This window comes from Sinohyriopsis cumingii, chromosome 8, assembly GCF_028554795.1.
Source record: "Sinohyriopsis cumingii isolate HCF-2022 chromosome 8, ASM2855479v2, whole genome shotgun sequence".
In the NCBI taxonomy this organism is placed as follows: Eukaryota; Metazoa; Mollusca; class Bivalvia; order Unionida; family Unionidae; genus Sinohyriopsis; species Sinohyriopsis cumingii.
The window spans coordinates 41,539,026-41,556,547 of record NC_142968.1 but is presented as its reverse complement, the minus strand read 5'-3'; the positions used below and the strand labels follow the sequence as shown (position 1 = coordinate 41,556,547).

Genomic DNA, 17,522 nt, shown 5'->3' with positions numbered 1-17,522 from the left:
AGGAAGTCTAAATGAGGAAGTCTGAATGAGGAAGTCTAAATGAGGAAGTCTAAATCAGGAAGTCTGAATAAGGAAGGCTGAATGAGGAAGTCTGAATGAAGAATTCTGAATGAGGAAGTCTAAAAATAAGGAAGTCTAAATAAGGAAGTCTGAATGAGGAAGTCTAAATGAGGAAGTCCAATATCTGTACAAATAAATCTGAATATAGATTAACCATTTTAGTTTCAAAACATTTGGAGCATAAAACTTGAATTTAGACTTAAGACTAGATATGATTCTTGGCTCTCAGTTAGATCAGAGAAATTTTGCAGTATATTATAAGTACTCAAGCTGAGAAAAATCTTTAAGTTATATCCATCTGACTTTATTTTTTTAAATTAAAGCTAACAGTGTGTCAAAGTTATGGGACCTTGAAATTGAATTCCATGCTCAGAAAGTTAAAGAATGTGTGGCGTGATCCTTGTATTTATAATATTTTCTTAGCAAGCACAATATTTGGAAGTTTTGAAATTCTGTAAATTTAAGTGGAATAAATAAATCTTAAAACTTAACTTCCCTAATTAAATCAATAAACTCTTTGTATCATATCTCATTATATTTATTTTGCTTCAGTTCGAGTTCCATTCTCAACATTTTTTAAGAGCATGGAGCCAGGACTTGTGATGAAACTGCACAAAAATGGAACTAAATCTCAGAACTCTGATATTTAGTCTTTCATAAACTATTCCAGTTAGAGTCAGAGTTATAAAAGTTTCAGAAGTAACTTATTATTATTGCTTACTGAACATGTTTGCATAATTTTACCTAGGTCAGAAGACCTTAAGTATAGTTTATAATTAAAAAGGCTTCAGTGCAAGTTCAAATTTTTGTGCTCAGTTTCCAGACTTTGGCATCAGGCCATTTTTGTGGTAGGGATAATATAGATGGACATATATCTGTATCTGTAATTTATAGCAGATATGCATTACATTTATTTAAGGGGCCCCGAGTGGTCTGAAGTGCTCTCCGTTACGGATCACTGCCATCTCACCTCTGTCTGCTTGGGTTTGAGTCTCGGATTTGGCCAATGTGGGTATGTGAGAAAGCTTGCAAGTAGCTTCTCGTGGGTCGGTGGTTGTTCCCGGGGTTTTCCCAGGTTCTTCCTCCACACTTAATACTGGCTGCCATGCATAGCCTATCTTGTGCTGAAAAATGGCTTTAAACCACATGACAACAACAACAACAATATTTATTTAAGTGATAAAAGTTATGTTTTAAATATTCTTTTCAGGTTACTACAGATTTGACCAAAAGTTTACGTGATGACAGGAATGGTTGCACAGAGGACCACACAGGAACCAGTGCAGCAGCACCAATAGCAGCTGGCTTAATAGCATTGATGTTGGAAGTACAGCCTTGTTTGACATGGAGAGATGTACAGTATCTAATCATACTGACAGCTCAAAAGGTAAACTATTCATCAAGCAAAATATATAGTGTTACACAGCTTGTGTTTTGAGGAGCATAATCGTTCTCAGACATTGTTGTGCTCCTTAAATTACTTCCATGAGAGAGATCCATTTTCCAAACAAAAGTTTCCAAATGTTTCCTGAGCAAACTTATCAATTTTTATTCCAGATTTCATGGCAGTTTCCTTTCACAAATACTGATATGTTTACTGGTTCTGCCATTTTGATATATGACATGCCGTAAACGATGATGTGTCGTAAATGATATTGTTATAAATATTTGAGGAGAGTGGATAACTGTCCTCAACATTACCAGGAGACCTGTTCTCAGCTCTCCTGCATTTTACAAAACATTAGCCCTGGTGTTACAACTCTATGGTCTTTAACTAATTAACAGAAAAAACAAAGCTAACACGTTTATTTCTCTATATTACAAAACAAAAATTTAAAAGGAACTTATAGTATTGTGAATTAAATCCCAGATAATCCTAAATGTCCTATCAGAAGTCCAAATGTACAGAGTATTCCGAATGAATTCCAGTGATGTTCATAATTCTCCATAATAAAATTAGACTGAGGTTTGTTTGACTTCAACCACAGTGACCTGTTGTTGACACTTCTTAGCCCCATCCCAGCACATAGAGCTGGTAAGGACTTAGAAGTGACCTAGACCTCTTTAAAATAAGAGTAATTGGATTAACTCTGTTTTTATTGTGGTGCTTATTTTCCAGTCTGTAGCAATCATAAATTATGTGCCCTTTCTTCCTACAATAAGTGCATGTAGGAGAGATAAGGATTTCTGTTTAGTCTTGTCAGAAATCTGATTCCTAATATTTGTGCGAGACTGATATTTGGAAGTACTTGTATTAGACTGAGATGATTATCTTCCAAACGACTGCTTAAAGGAAGACCTAATGACAAACAAATTTTATGAGTCAAGTACTAGTCATCAGCTGTTCGAGCAGCATTTTACATAGTTTGCTCAACAGGATAGGTGTTGACATCACTTTGGATGCAGTTCTTGAACTTTTCAACTAATGTGAGTTGTCTGAGGTTATTGTAATCTTGATCAACCTTCTTGGCTGAGCACCATCTGTCACACTTTGTAATAATAAAGTCCAGTAATTACACTTTGTAATAATAAAGTCCAGTAATTACACTTTGTAATAATAAAGTCCAGTAATTACACTTTGTAATAATAAAGTCCAGTAATTACACTTTGTAATAATAAAGTCCAGTAATTGCACTTTGTAATAATAAAGTCCAGTAATTACACTTTGTAATAATAAAGTCCAGTAATTGCACTTTGTAATAATAAAGTCCAGTAATTGCACTTTGTAATAATAAAGTCCAGTAATTACACTTTGTAATAATAAAGTCCAATGCTTTCTTGGCCAGGAAACTGTTGATCTGCTTCTTATTGTTTAATACTAACCAAATATTCTGTTAACATCAAAATCTGAACTAGTGTGTAAAGGGGGTGGGAGTGTGCTGTGTCTGCTAGTTTGAATTCTTGTAATTTCACTTGTTTTTCTCTTTCTTCTCTTGGCACTGCATTTCCCTCTCTTTTTTTTCTCTCTGTCTCTTCATCTCTTTCTCTGCAATTATATTTACCGCTCTTTCATTTGCCTCTTTTTCCTCTCTTTCCCTTTCCTCTTTCTCTAATTGTATTTCTCTTTCTTCTTTTTCTCTTAGCCTTTGTATATCTCCCTCTTCTCTTATTGATTTTGAATTTCCATCATTGCTGTCTGAAGCAGGAGATTTCTTAACTCTAATGCCATTTGGTTTTCAATTGTAATTGTTTTAATTTCCAATCAAAACCAGGTACATACTTAATGGAACCCAAAGCTCTTTTATCCAAGAAAGTTCTTTTACACTATTTCCTGTTAAGCGCTAGTCATGATATTCGCAGTTGCCGAAACAGTCCAGTTCTGCTGGTTGCAATATTAGTAGAACTACAGCCGATTTGTACAGTTGGCCCTGTAGCAAGCATTTTAGCCTATTTTAGTCTATATGTATAAGTGTAGTTTTACAAATGCTTTTGAGAGAATCTGGGGTCTAACCAGAATTTTGCTCTGCGCATGCGTCACCAACACTGATTTGAGTTACCGTTCAGCATCGCATGTAAGGTCTTGAAAATGTCTTCACCACCAATGAAAAAGAAATGTATTGCTCAAAAAGTGAAGTTTAATTTGGAATATATCAAAAATTGGCCTTGCATTCTGCCATTAAACATTGATATACATGATGCTTTTTGCACTCAGTACCACAAACTGTAGTATTGGGCATGGTCTCAGAGACAACGTGAGGAAGCACATTGGTTGCAAAAAACACGCTGAAATTGGGAAAATTAAGAATTTGCAGATTTCAGCTTTGGAATATTTTAAGCCATCGGCGGAAGACCTGCAAGCTACCAATGCTGAAGCATTATTTGTGAGTTTTCTTGTCGAACACGATCTACCTTTATCAGCTGGAGACCATGCTAAACATTTGTTCCGCCAAATGTTCCCAGACTCGAAAATTGCTTCCAAATTTTCCTTTGGAAGAACCAGAAGTGCTGCATCTCCTGTGCATTCCTCACAGCAACAGTGACAGCAAAAGAGTATTTTCTCTAGTGAGGAAAAATAAGACAGACTTAGCTGCAGAAACTTTGTCAGCAATTTTAGTCAGCAAGATCAACCAGCAGGCAAGAAGTCTGAACTGTTTAGAAAACAAATTTACGATCAAGCAGTTGAGGAAGTTCAAGTCTGCCACAGTATCATGTCTTAATAAATAAATATTTCTGCATATATGTAGTGTTTTTGTTTTATATTGCGATCTTGATATAGTGTAGTATTGACGGTCAGAATGGATGGAGTTATTGTCATGGTATTTTTCACTAATTCATGTCCAAATTCACGACTTTTTATCCCTATTTTCACTAATTGTGAGCCTGGAAGGTTGGCAGCTATGTAGTGATGTGTAATTAGCCTTGAATGAGATGATATTCCAACATTCATGATGTATTACAGGGATATAATCCAGTCTTTGAATGAATTCACAATAATCCCAGTTACATTTGAACACAACTGAACTTTAAGTTGGAATGAAATTATTTTGCTCACTTCAGACATATTAAAACCTAAGACACAATCAAATGACCAGCATGTGGGTCATTTTCCCTTCAAATTTGTAAACATGTTTTCTTCCAAAACATTCTTAGGCTAGACCTTGAACTCAAAGATAAAGATCAGTAAACAACTTATCTATACCTTAAAAACAAGACAAGAAGCAGGTACCCCTTCTAAAACCTAAGGTCAGAAGGCCATGTCAGAATGTTTACATAATCTTAAAGTACAATCTGCAATCATGGACATGGTTAGCTGTGTAATATGGTGTTTACAAATGACCCTTACAAATCTTCAGTCATGGACAAAAGTTAACCACACAATGTAGATATACATAACAGTAGTCACATATGTCAGATTTTCAGTTTAACAGGGATTCATTGGTTTCCACCACAAACTTCAAAGAGATCATAGTACATGCAGGATGATCATAAACTTCTTTTATTTTATCTTATACCATAAATTGAGTTTGGAAATAAAGTTTACAATCCTTCATGGGGCCCCGAGTGGTCTAAAGCACTCTTCGTTACAGATCACTGCCATCTCACCTCTGTCTGCGTGGGTTCGAGTCTTGGATTCGGCTAATGTGGATATGTGAGAAAACTTGCCATTAGCTTTCCGTGCGTCGGTGGTTCTTTCTGTAGTTTTTCTGGGTTCTTCCTCCACCATTAGTACTGGCTGCCATGTATAGCCTATCGTGTGTTGAAAAATGGCGTTAAACCCTACAACAACAACTACAATCCTTCATATTCATATTTTCCAATATGATGACAGCTTGAAGAGGCCATATCCATAATTAACCTTGATGAAATAGCTGACAAATGAAGTAACCATTAATTTTCTTTTTTTTAAAAGATGAGTTGTTTCCTGTTGAGCTGCATCTTGCCAAGATTTACATGAAGTATGTTTTTTCATGTCTGATTATTAATGTTGAATCTTTCAGTCACATACACTACAGGATCTCACAATATACATAAATTAATCTGTGATGTAATAGTATTGAAGTCAAAATAAAGATGAATGAAAAACCCAGATTATTTGCTTGTTTTGAGTGTTTTTGCCACTTTAATCACCATAAATTGGAATTTACAACTTTTAAATTAAGACTATTACTATTTCCTTACTAATGGTAGAATATATTCAGGTAAGATGACCATTACCAGTTCTTGTGAACCAAGACTGACTTGATTTATCAGTGATGGAACACTACATTTTTTCAACCTTATTCGCATCTTTTTCCATTGACCTTCTGAAGTCCTAGTCTGTTTTGTTCCATCTGTGACAAGTTTCATTTCAGCTTAATAAATTTTGAAGGACTTTATGGCTTGTAATTAAATTTGGCATGAGGCATTACAAACCTACTTTAGATTTGATTTTCACCATTTTCACCTTCAATTTCTTATAAATTACTGTTGATGGACTTCAGTGGCTAAAACCAAGTTTTCTATGAGGCTTTATATTCCATATATACTCCCTTGTAAGTAGAATCCAACTGCAAACTGCAGAGGCCACTCCATTGGCCCAGTGGTTAGAGCATCCGCCTTGGATGCGGGAGGTCGTGCGTTTGATTCCCGGTCGAGTCATACCAAAGACTTACAAAAATGGTACTAACAACTGCCTCGCTTGGCACTCAGCATTAGGAGGTTAGTGTTAGGACTGGTCGGCCTGGTGTCAGGATAATGTGACTGGGTTGGACATCATGCTGCATGTCTGCAGCATGCTGCCCCAATGCTAGACATCACTATAAACTGCCACACTGCCGACATCATGGCGATATGACTGAAAAATTGTTAAAGCTACGTTAAAAATCCAAATCACACATACATACCTCAAGATATCTGTTGTGTTTATAATGTATATTAAACTACTTTTTTCACCACTGTTTTGCATAATTTCTTCAGGGGAAAAAACTAAACAAAAATATATATTTCCCTTGCATTTTCATTTTAATTAAATCTTGGCCCTGAATCTGCTGTAAAGTTGTCCATGTGTAATGGTCCTACGTGTTCCAACCAGAAAAGATCATCACATGTCTGCAGCATGATGCCCCAGTGCTAGAAATCATTATAAACTGTCACACTGGAGACATAGCAATGTGACAGAATTTTTAAGAAAAAGCTACATTAAAAATCCAAATCACACACGCAAACTGCACAAACCCAAATATGCCATTGCATAATGTGCAAGCAGATCTGGGTCTGTGCAGTTTGTTAAGAGTGATCAGTAGAACAAATAACAGACCTTGATCTGCTCGTGAATTATGCGCTTGAAGATTAGAGTTTATATTATTTGCAGTTGTGCTTATTTGTAGGTACTTACAGTAGGTCCATTCTTATAAAAAAGTATTTTGGCAAAATTGTATTGGTTTATGACCTCTATTTTGCGGAGACCTTCACCCTTTAATAACATTATATTGGTAGGGACATCCATGCAATATATGGACAAATTTTCCTTTCAATACATTCTCCAATCTGTTTAACATTAGGAGTATAATACTGGTAACTTCCCAAATCCAGCCATACATAAAGATGAAAATTCACAACCACTCTTACCCATATCTTCCCTTGCCAGTTTTTAAGCTTCACTTCCATACATATGGAATAAGTCTCCCATTGATCCAAGTCTTTGTTTGTGAAATACAGGCATCCATTCAAACTTTTAGATTTATTTGGACTAATAAACAGGTGGTATACATTAGGTTTTTACTTTGATGGATATTTTGTGAAATGTATCACTTTCTTGGACTTAGCCTTTTTAGACCACAGGGTACAACATGCTATTGTTGATGCATGTTAGCTTTGAGGTATATGTGTATGCTGTCTTAAGTTTGTGCACTCTGTTTATAACGACTGTTATTTAACAAATTACTAACACTATTGTTTCTGTTTCTTTATCATTTCGGAAATATGTCTTATAACAATGCAGTAAATACAAGAAATGCAGTAGATTCTGGTTAATTGGGCTATCTTTTAATCAGGGCAGCCATTTATTTGGGACAAATCTTAAAGGACAAAATACAAGTTTACTTTTTTAACTCCTTTGAATAATTGGGGCAGCCACTTAATTGGGTCATAGTGTTCTAGTTCCAGTGTGTCCGACTTAACAGGAATCCACTGTACAAAGCAAGAGAAGGTGCTGCCTGGCATGTGCAAAACGTACCTCTTCCTCTTGCATCTTGTGCAGTTTGTAGCTGAAATGTTTTCATGGTTGTCTGTCAGTTAATACTCATTCTGCATAAATCATCAAAAGTCAGAGAAAAGATGGGAAAAGCCTGCAAGACCAGTATGAATGTATTAAGTATACATTTGAATACAGAGTCAGTTTTGATCTTTGTGGAGGACTCGATAGGGCCTTACCCCATCCCCAAATACAGAAGGATGACACATTCCACCAATGTGACATTATCAGATTTGGGGCAGATGATTATTGCAGATATGTCACACTCACAGCTGGATATATCAGCATTTTGGTAGCATATGTGTACAGGAGATGGCAACACAAGTCCTCATTTCATGCCAAATTTTTGCTCTCTTTCCATCATCAGCAGTAGGGGATTGTTCCCCCATTTTTAATGTTTAGGCAGTCCAGTCAGTGTAAGTCCACCCAAAAGTCTGAGGGGGGCCACAAGGCCTGTATGGCCAGTTGCATGGGTATTTATTTTTGGGATTCAGTCAATCCAGTATGTAGTACTACTTACCATCTTGAGCGATACCAGACAGACAGCCAGCGAGCCCAGCTGTCTCAACCCATATTTGATTATAGGGATCTCAGTGATAAATCTGATCATTTATCCAAACATGGGTTCATATATTTATAAGGATGTGAATCTTAATGAAGATTCATCCATTTAGCCAAGCTGCTGGTTAGAGCATGCTTCTCAGTATGAGTAGAAGTAGTAACTAAAATATTCTTGGCATGTGGTGCCAGTCCATGTATGAAGGGGAGATAACTCTGCCTGACCTCCACCTAGGTGGGCAGATAATATTTAGCTCTTTTTAGCTAAAGTATTATCTGGGAGGGCTTGATTTGCAAGGTTGTTGAAGTTCTCCTAAGGTTTTATAATTGGGAAAGTAATCGTGTAGAAACATATTTTGTTAATAAAATATTAGTATCAGACATAGCCAACACACTGGAATTACTCTTTTCAGCATTAACTACCTGAATTAAGTATCTCTGTGCTGTTTAAAATCATATCTGTATTGAGCTAATGCATACAAAATTCTAGTATTGACAGTTTGTAATTGCTTAAAATTCAGTGTTCAAAGTTCAATGCTGCAGAAAGACACACCATACCATTGTTAACTTGAAGTGGCTTGGGCTCAACTTTTTTATTTGGTTTGAGTTTTGGTGTTGTTTGAGTTTTTGCATCATCTCTGTTTTTCAGTTTGAGTTTTGGGATTATTTTAAGTTTTTGGGTTGTGTGAGATTTGGTTTTGTGTGATTTTTTAAAATTTTACTTTTAGTTTGAGTTTTTGGAGTTGTTTGAGTTTTTGTGTAGTTTAATATTTGAAATTTGAAAGTTTATTAACAATTATGAATAAATTAGCTTTACATAATAGCTTCAGATTGTTAGATTCTTATGCTGAATTGGAAGTGATCTAGAAATTATAAGTACTCGGGTGATAAATAATACAGCTACATGAATAAAGATGAAATCACATTGATGTTCACATTGTCTCCTGTTCTTGTATGTTTTAGGTGGATATAGACCTGGCACAATGGCAGAAAAATGGTGCAGGACTCTGGCACAGCCACAAACATGGGTTTGGGCTGATGAAAGCCTGGAGAATGGTCAGTGCTGCTAAGGTAAGAAGATAACAAGTTTAGTAAACTGTATAGATCACATAGTTGGTAAACATTACTTATAATATATGCAGTTAATATTTTTTATGTTTCATTTAACATATCACTATATTTCAATCTGATTGGTCCAAATAAACCCATGAAATTCTTGTGCTGTATTGTCTTTACTGATTGGCTGCAGCTGTTGGAAATTTCCTTACATTGCCTTCAGGAACATCTTTTTACTATTACTATCAACAGGGATTGTCTAAGGGGCCTGGTGTTAAAAGATTTTGTCTGTTGGAATATGGCCAATTTACCCCATGGTAATTAAGGGCATCAGTCAATGGATAGAAGCCTGCCAGTAGCTTCTCGTGGGTTGGTGGTTCTTTCCGGGGTTTTCCAGGTTCTTCCTCCACCATTAATACTGGCCGCCATGTATAGCCTATCGTGCTGAAAAATGGCGTTAAACCCCACAACAACAACAACAACAACAACAATGGATAGATGATTTGAGTGGGGCCCAAACCTGTAGCAGGGACCCCACCCTACAACATGCATGGTTTAAATGTTACAGGGGTAAATAAACTCACCTCTGTTTAGAGAAGAATCTGGACAAATGCCTGTCTCCAAACTGACAGAAAGTTATCCAACAACAGCTTTTATGGAATTAAGTAAGAACATTGTCTCATATGTGTAGTTGTGCTTTTGAGTTTTGTTTCATCTACACCATTTTGGATAGAGTTATGGCCCTTGTCAGTCAGCTTTAAATATATAGAATGTTGCTTGTAATAAGTATAGCTCCAGACAAATTCAACATATTCTGCTGCAATTTGATGTGAACATTGTTTTGTAGATGTGTCTTTTGCCTCATATACTCCATTTTGGACATAGTTATGGCCCTTGTTGATTAACTTCAGGTGACTGCTCCAGTGGCCTTGTAGTTAGAGCATCTGCCTTGGATGCTGGAGGTTGCGGGTTTGAAACCCGGCCAAGTCACACCAATGACTGATAAAAATGGTACTAGTAGCTGCCTTGCTTGGCACTCAGCATTAAGAGGTTAGTGCTAGGACTGGTCGGCCTGGTGTGAGGATAATGGGACTGGGTGGGAAATTATGCTATGTGTCTGTGGCATGATGTTTCAGTGCTATACATCACTATAAACTGTCACTTCATAGTGATATGACTGAAATTTTTTTAAAGATATGTTAAAACTCCAAATCACACACACATGTTAATTTCAGATCTTTTACATAGGATGCTGAATGTATTGATGAGTACTTGAAGGAGTTGGATTTCAAGCATTCACATCGTTTCCCAAATTTGGTTTCCCTAAACAAGGTACCCTGTTTAAAGCTTCATGGGACAAATGGTTGTGAGAGAGGGCCATTTGTAATGTACCCATTCATGAGGCAAATGGTAGTGATTGTGGGCCATTTGTAATGTACTCATTCAAGGGACAAATGATAGTGAGAGTGGGTCATTTGTAATGAACCCATTCATGGGGCAAATGGTAGTGAGAGTGGGCCATTTGTAATGTACTCATTCAAGGGGCAAATGGTAGTGAGAGTGGGTCATTTGTAATGCTCCCGTTCATGAAGCAAATGGGAGTGAGTTGGTGCCATTTGTAATGCACCCATTCATGGAGCAAATGGGAGTGAGTTGGTGCCATTTGTAATGCACCCATTCATGGAGCAGATGGGAGTGAGTTGGTGCCATTTGTAATGCACCCGTTCATGGAGCAAATGGGAGTGAGTTGGTGCCATTTGTAATATACTCATTCATGGAGCAAATGGGAGTGAGTTGGTGCCATTTGTAATGTATCCATTCATGAATGCACCCAATTCTAATAGCTCTAGTTTCAGTAGCCATATACTCCTGTTCCTAGGATAAACAAAATTACAAACTCACTCTTTGCCAAACCTCAATCTTCCCATACTGTTATCTGCAAAATGTTTGAGACTGCTATGTAGTTTGTGTAAGTAAAATAAAAAACTGTACTCTTGCAGCATACACATTTCCCATTTTTTTATTTTATCTTCAATCAATAAAACATGCATCAAACAAGCCTGATCATGTACAGATAAGTAGAGCAAATAGCATAGACCCTGATCTGTTAACGCATTATGTAGTGGTAAGTTTGAAATTTAAAATATAATTTTGTTCTTTCTGCTTCTTGTACAGGTGTGGAAAATGGTGCCTTGGTTGACTTCTTTCTATTACAAGCAAGAAGACATTAGCCTACAGATATCCAAGGATACGTCTTCTCCACTTATTGTCTCACATATAGGTAACACATATAGACTGCACTGAACACAATACTGTATATACTTGTATATATGTTGAATTCAACTGCAAATGTAATGAACTGGAAGATCAGGGTCTGTGTTTTTGTATTGATTACTTCTAACAAACTGTATAGACCAAGATCTGCAGAAGCCCTATAAGACAGCAGATCTGGGTCCATGAAGGTTGCAATTAGATTCGTCTTTTAAGTGAGTGTAATTGGTACGTATTTTCCCTACATAGCATCAGAAATTAATTGAACTCAGTTGGTTTTTTGCTTGATATATGAGCAAATTTGCTTCCAGAGATTGTTTTATGATGCTACATATGTTCTGCATATACCAACTCATTTAAGCTGAACAAAGGTAAGACCGGTTTCCATGCTTGGATGTTAGAAGAAAATGATGAAGAAGCACATGCTGTGGAAATAATACCATCCTTTTAAATTTACATAACATGGTTCATACAAAGATTGGAAGGTCTGGAAAATGCATGGGAGAAAAAGAGTTCAGTTTTTACTTTTGTTGATGCTTGAGCATCTTCATGTATTGTGTCTATTTTGATCTTAATGAGGTTGGAGGGGACATTGGCTACTGCATACCGGTTCAGTGTGGTGGGCAGACACACATGATATACCACCTCTTATGATCGGTAAATACTATATTAGATCATGTGGATACCACATTTTCATTTATAGTTACACAGACTTTGAATAAATGTGCCAGAGGGGTCTGAAAAAGAATCGCAAACCAGTCTGGAAAAAGTCTGGAAATGTTCTGGAATTTATTTTTTTGCTGACATCTGTATGAACCCTGATATAAGGAAAAATTTAATATACATGGATTTTGCCTATTCATGAGATGATCAGAACAGAGGCTAAGAAGTAAATTCATACTGAATCTTTAATGCATTGTGAACTTCTGTGTTTATCACCTAAGTAAGTCTCAAAACACCTTTGACCTTTGATAATTAAGCATGAGTTTAAATATGCAACCCATGTTACTTATGCAAGATGTGTCACTAATTGAACAGTGAGAAAAAGCATCAAGAACTTAAGATAACTGTTGATTGTATACTCCTCACTAACCCAAGAGTTAGTCTACCATGTGAGTAAGCATTTAGAATACCAAAACTCATTTTGACCATTTGTACATGGTTGAATTTTAAAATTACAGATCATTGTAAATAAAATGTGTTGTTAATATCCAACTGCTAAGCAAATCTAAATAGATCATGTAATTAAATTTATATCAGTGAAGAAATAATGAAAAATTATGTATGTTATGGAGGCTGCCATGTACGTTTCCATTGTTTCTGTGTTTGGTGTTTAATATATTAAAAAATTCAACATACTGTGAATGTTAATTCTCAACAATGATGTAACAAGAACTGTATTTATCACATAAGCTCTAAATAAACTGAATGCAATTGATATCTTTTCAATAAATGGGATCATCTGATCTCATTTACTGTATGTTCTCCCATATAAATTGAGCCCAGCTGCATACTGTGGCCATGGTCATCTTTGCTTGCCACAGTTCTGATATATTAACACTATCTACATCTTGGCGAGCAGATATTTTAGTGCTTTGTCCTAGCGACATCTATTGGATTTCATGAGCTGCCGCTCTTCTTATGTAATCATATCTGACCAATAGCATGTAACAGCAGTGCATTGTATATCAGCCAAATATGGTGGAGGCATTTGACTTTAAAGGATACTTTGTAAGTTTAATATCGAAAGTGTGACTACATATCAAGTAGAAGCCATTACAGGTGTATCTGAGTGAAAGATGTGTACAAACATGTACGGGTATTGGAAAATTGCTTATTTACAAGTCCATTCAGGTTGTGTGCTCCCCTTGTCTCGATCATGTAGGAACAGTGTTCAAATTTGAACAACTTAATTTGATTAGATGCAGTGGCATGCCATCACATCAGTGAAATTCACAGACTCGAAGCACAGAAATATCTGCTCAATCCACCAAGGTATAGATAGGTTTAACATAGCGAACTTGGGGCCCTGGTTGACTGAGTGGTCCAAGGCTCTCTTATTTACAGATCACTTATATTTCTCACTTCTGTCAGCACATTTTTGAGTTTTGGCTGACAATTAGTAATATGCAAGTGGGTTGGTGGTTCTTCCTGGCCCCTCCCCCAATATACTGGTCACCATGTATATAGGATCAGATGCTGAAAAATGACATTAAACCCAACTGAACAACTGCAAATTGTACAGACCCAGATCTGGTATTGCATTATGTGCAGGCAGATCTGGTGTATATACAGTGTGTTAGGAGTCATCACTATCACAAATAACATAAACCCTGATCTGCAGGTGCATTATGTGACAGTAGATCAGGGTCACTGTTGTTATCTGTTGGATTTGATGTATAAGTGAATCTATATGGTATGACTCAAAAATTTGTAAATTTCTCATTATAGACCTTATATGACTGGGATTACACAGTCATATGCAGTATTACATTATCTTTCACAATAATTCAGTTTGAATCTGTTGGTTGGAGGATGAATGCCACAATTTTTTATGGTGAAAATTATGTTTAATAAACATTATGTTTAATAAGCAAATTTCAGACCTCTATCTCTACAGAAAAAAATGAAATAAAAAGTTTTCTCCCTCCTCGTGCAGTTGAACTTATTGAAACAGTTGTATTCTTTCCTGTAGAATCTTCATACTAGGTGCATTTTGTATGAAATTTATACAGTGTCTTGACCAGTATGAAGCTTATTCTGACAAACATCCAAAAGTACATAGAAAATTATCTAATTTTGTAAGTTTCATATGAATTTACCATATACATTTGGTTATAAGTCGAGTCAAACTACAAACTAAAAATATCCAGATCTGCCATAGCATAATGTACCTGCAGATCAGGGTCTGTGCTGTTTGTTCTACTGGTTACTCCAAACAAATTGTACAGATCCAGATCTGCAAGCACACTATGCGACGGCAGATCTGGATCTGTGAAGTTTGCATTCGGACTTGTCTTATAAGCGATTGGCACATGACCAAGTCTCTACATATCCTTACTTGCATGTAAAAACAAGAGATATAACTTTGCCTTTATGTTTCAGTTACTGAAGAGGAAATAAGAGGTTATGACCTTTTCATATTGGAGAATATCCAGGTAACCCTGAAAATAACCCATCCACACAGAGGTAAATTGAATATTGTCCTGGTCTGCCCCAGTGGTACAGTGTCTGTGATTGGTGCATCTAGACCACATGATGAGTAAGTTAGCCAGTAATGTAGCATTTTGTGTATAAATCTGTTCTGTAGGATCACATGTATTTGCTGTGAATATATCCAATCTGCCACAGCATTGTGAATATACATAAAGAGATAGAGAATTTTGCTTGAAAATTGCTTGGAATGACCCTCAGTTAATTACATCAGAATGTGTAATTTAATGTTAATGGAATGTTAGTTATGACTTTTGAAACATTGTGTTACAAATAAAAAAGGAGTTAAAGGTCAGGGTAAAACTAATTTGCTGAGGAGATTGTTGATATTTAAAAAAATAATTAAACTGCTATTTTACATTTAATAAAACTAATCAATTGATGTGTTTAATAAGGTGAATATATAGACATATTCCTTCAAAACAGGTAGCAATATATATGTCATGGATAGATTCCTTCAGAACAGGTAGAAATATACAGTTTTACTTGTTTGAATGAATTGATTCAGTGATTTATAAATATTTCAGGTTTTGTGGGCATAGTTTATTTTGGTTCCTACATGTCATTTGTACTCGCCTCAAAAAGTCGGTGGAATCCTATATTAATGACATCCATCCATCTGCCCATCTGTCAATCAACAGTTTGGTTTTGCAAGATAACTTGACAGAGAATCATTGGATTTTAGCCAAATTGTTTTAGCCCGATTTTCTGTGCAGTTCTGTATTGCTGAGATCTTGAAAGAGTGATTTTCAGCCTTCTATGTTATCATTTAGTGGATTACAGCCCCTGATTGCCCTGCCTTCTGAATTTGGTATGTGCTGCATGAATTCACTAAATATTGTTGGATTTCAACCAGAAATGGCATGCTGCTTTGGTGGCATTCTACAGTTTCATATTTTGCATAGGGTTAGGATTTTAAAGGAAAAGAATTTCCCCGGCTTTCATCACTGGTTATACTGGCTATTTAAAAAAGACCTTGTATATCTTAGGTATAATTCAAAGAACCTTTAATTCCCTTTATTTTGGTATATGATTGATGGGTGTAATATGGGTTATAGAGTATACAGCTTGGCCTTACTCCAGATGTGCAACTTTCAAAAAAGTGCTAGCTCCACTTGGTCATTTTCACTTCCTGAACTTCAGAGGTAAATTGTATAAAAAAAGAGCCAATAACTTTTTATACATTTTATATATTTGGTAATTCATTCATTGCCCTTTCAGAAGATGGTATTGTCTAGTCTGGCAAAATTCATTTTCCCTATTTTAATAGCTGCTATGGATAGTGTACTTTAGACAAATTCAGGCTGATTTTTTAGCACAAGGGAGCATTCATTTTAGTTAGCTTTGTGTTTAAATCATGTACAATTTCCAAAAGTACAATATCCAAAGAAATATCATCCACATTACATTAATGTAGCATAGAGGTATGCCACCATTCTCTCCATTGTGCATGTTTTAAATGCAAACAGCTTCACCTTACATATGTCACTCTCTCAAAAGTATGTAATAACTGGTGAGCGCCCCCTTTATATTGATGGGACCTTGAATAACTTTATTCTACCCATCCATGACTTCCTTTAGAGGAGTTGTGCCCCTCTGATCACATGACCTCTTGACTTTGGCTTCTGCAGCGTAACTTTACTTTAAATTTTTTAACAAAATTGGTTTCAGTTTTAAATTGTTAAGGCCATGAATGACTTGGATTTTCAACACTCCATTACTACAGTTGACTTGAGTTATGTCCCCAATTTCTTAGTTTCCTGGATTGGTTTCCATTGCATAACTTTTTACATGAACTGTAGAATTTGAACTACATTTTACATGCAACTTTACGGTGATGAAACCTTGATTAAGTTCAGCTACCAGCAATCGACAGAGGAGTTATGGCCCCTGAAATCCTGTCCCATTTAGTTTCTTCAGCATAACTTTACATAGGATTGTTGCATTTCGACATGAACATTGCATAGCTAGGACCTTGAATAGGTTTGGTTTTATTTGTGTATTCTGTTTCATCAGCTACAAAAGTTATCATCTCTGATTATCTGTCTTCATGAATTCAGTTTATGCAGCATTGCTTTTCCAATGATTGTCAGATTTTAAATAATTAGGCATGTAGCACTGTACTGATGAGATCTTAAAGAAGCTTAATTTCCACCATTCCGTGATATCATTGAGAGATGTTACAGACACTAAATACCCATCTTGTCCTGTCTTTGGTTTCCCTGTTCAAGCTTCTGCCTTTAAGACCCTGCCAAGTGAGTGGGGTTTTGCGCATTGTGCCCATCACTAATGACTGTAGCAGGTTTTATGGTCAAGTATTTTTAATATGACTTCAACTTGTCCATTTATCTTTATTATGGTGTACCAAATAAAATGACTGTATGAAAAATACTCAGCATAGGAATTGATGTAATGACAATTTGGTTTATCTGAAAGTTATAATGGTTTATAACAGAGATGACAGCAATTTCAAAATTGTTATTTATGACAAAAATATGTAGGATTTATGGCCTGGTTACAAAATGACTCTATTATATAGATTTAATAGATTGATGTGATCCACGCCACAAAATTATCTGTTTGTCCCTTGATCCATATGTTGTCTACATTAAGGTTAGGTTTTGCATATAGTTATGTCCTCAGATAATATTGCTTGTAGAGTAATGAAACAGCATGTAAATGTTCCATGAGG

At 36.0% G+C, this 17,522-nt stretch overlaps 1 protein-coding gene across 1 annotated transcript in view; it reads left to right on the top strand.

Moving 5' to 3' along the window:
* LOC149793349 (proprotein convertase subtilisin/kexin type 7-like) overlaps positions 1-17,522 on the top strand; it is a 78,481-nt gene that overhangs the window by 23,438 nt on the left and 37,521 nt on the right. The window contains exons 10-13 of the mRNA XM_089967336.1: positions 1,271-1,447; positions 9,254-9,361; positions 11,522-11,627; positions 14,723-14,879. Coding sequence (XP_089823462.1) covers positions 1,271-1,447; positions 9,254-9,361; positions 11,522-11,627; positions 14,723-14,879 — 548 coding nt within the window. The remainder of the gene's footprint in view (positions 1-1,270; positions 1,448-9,253; positions 9,362-11,521; positions 11,628-14,722; positions 14,880-17,522) is intronic.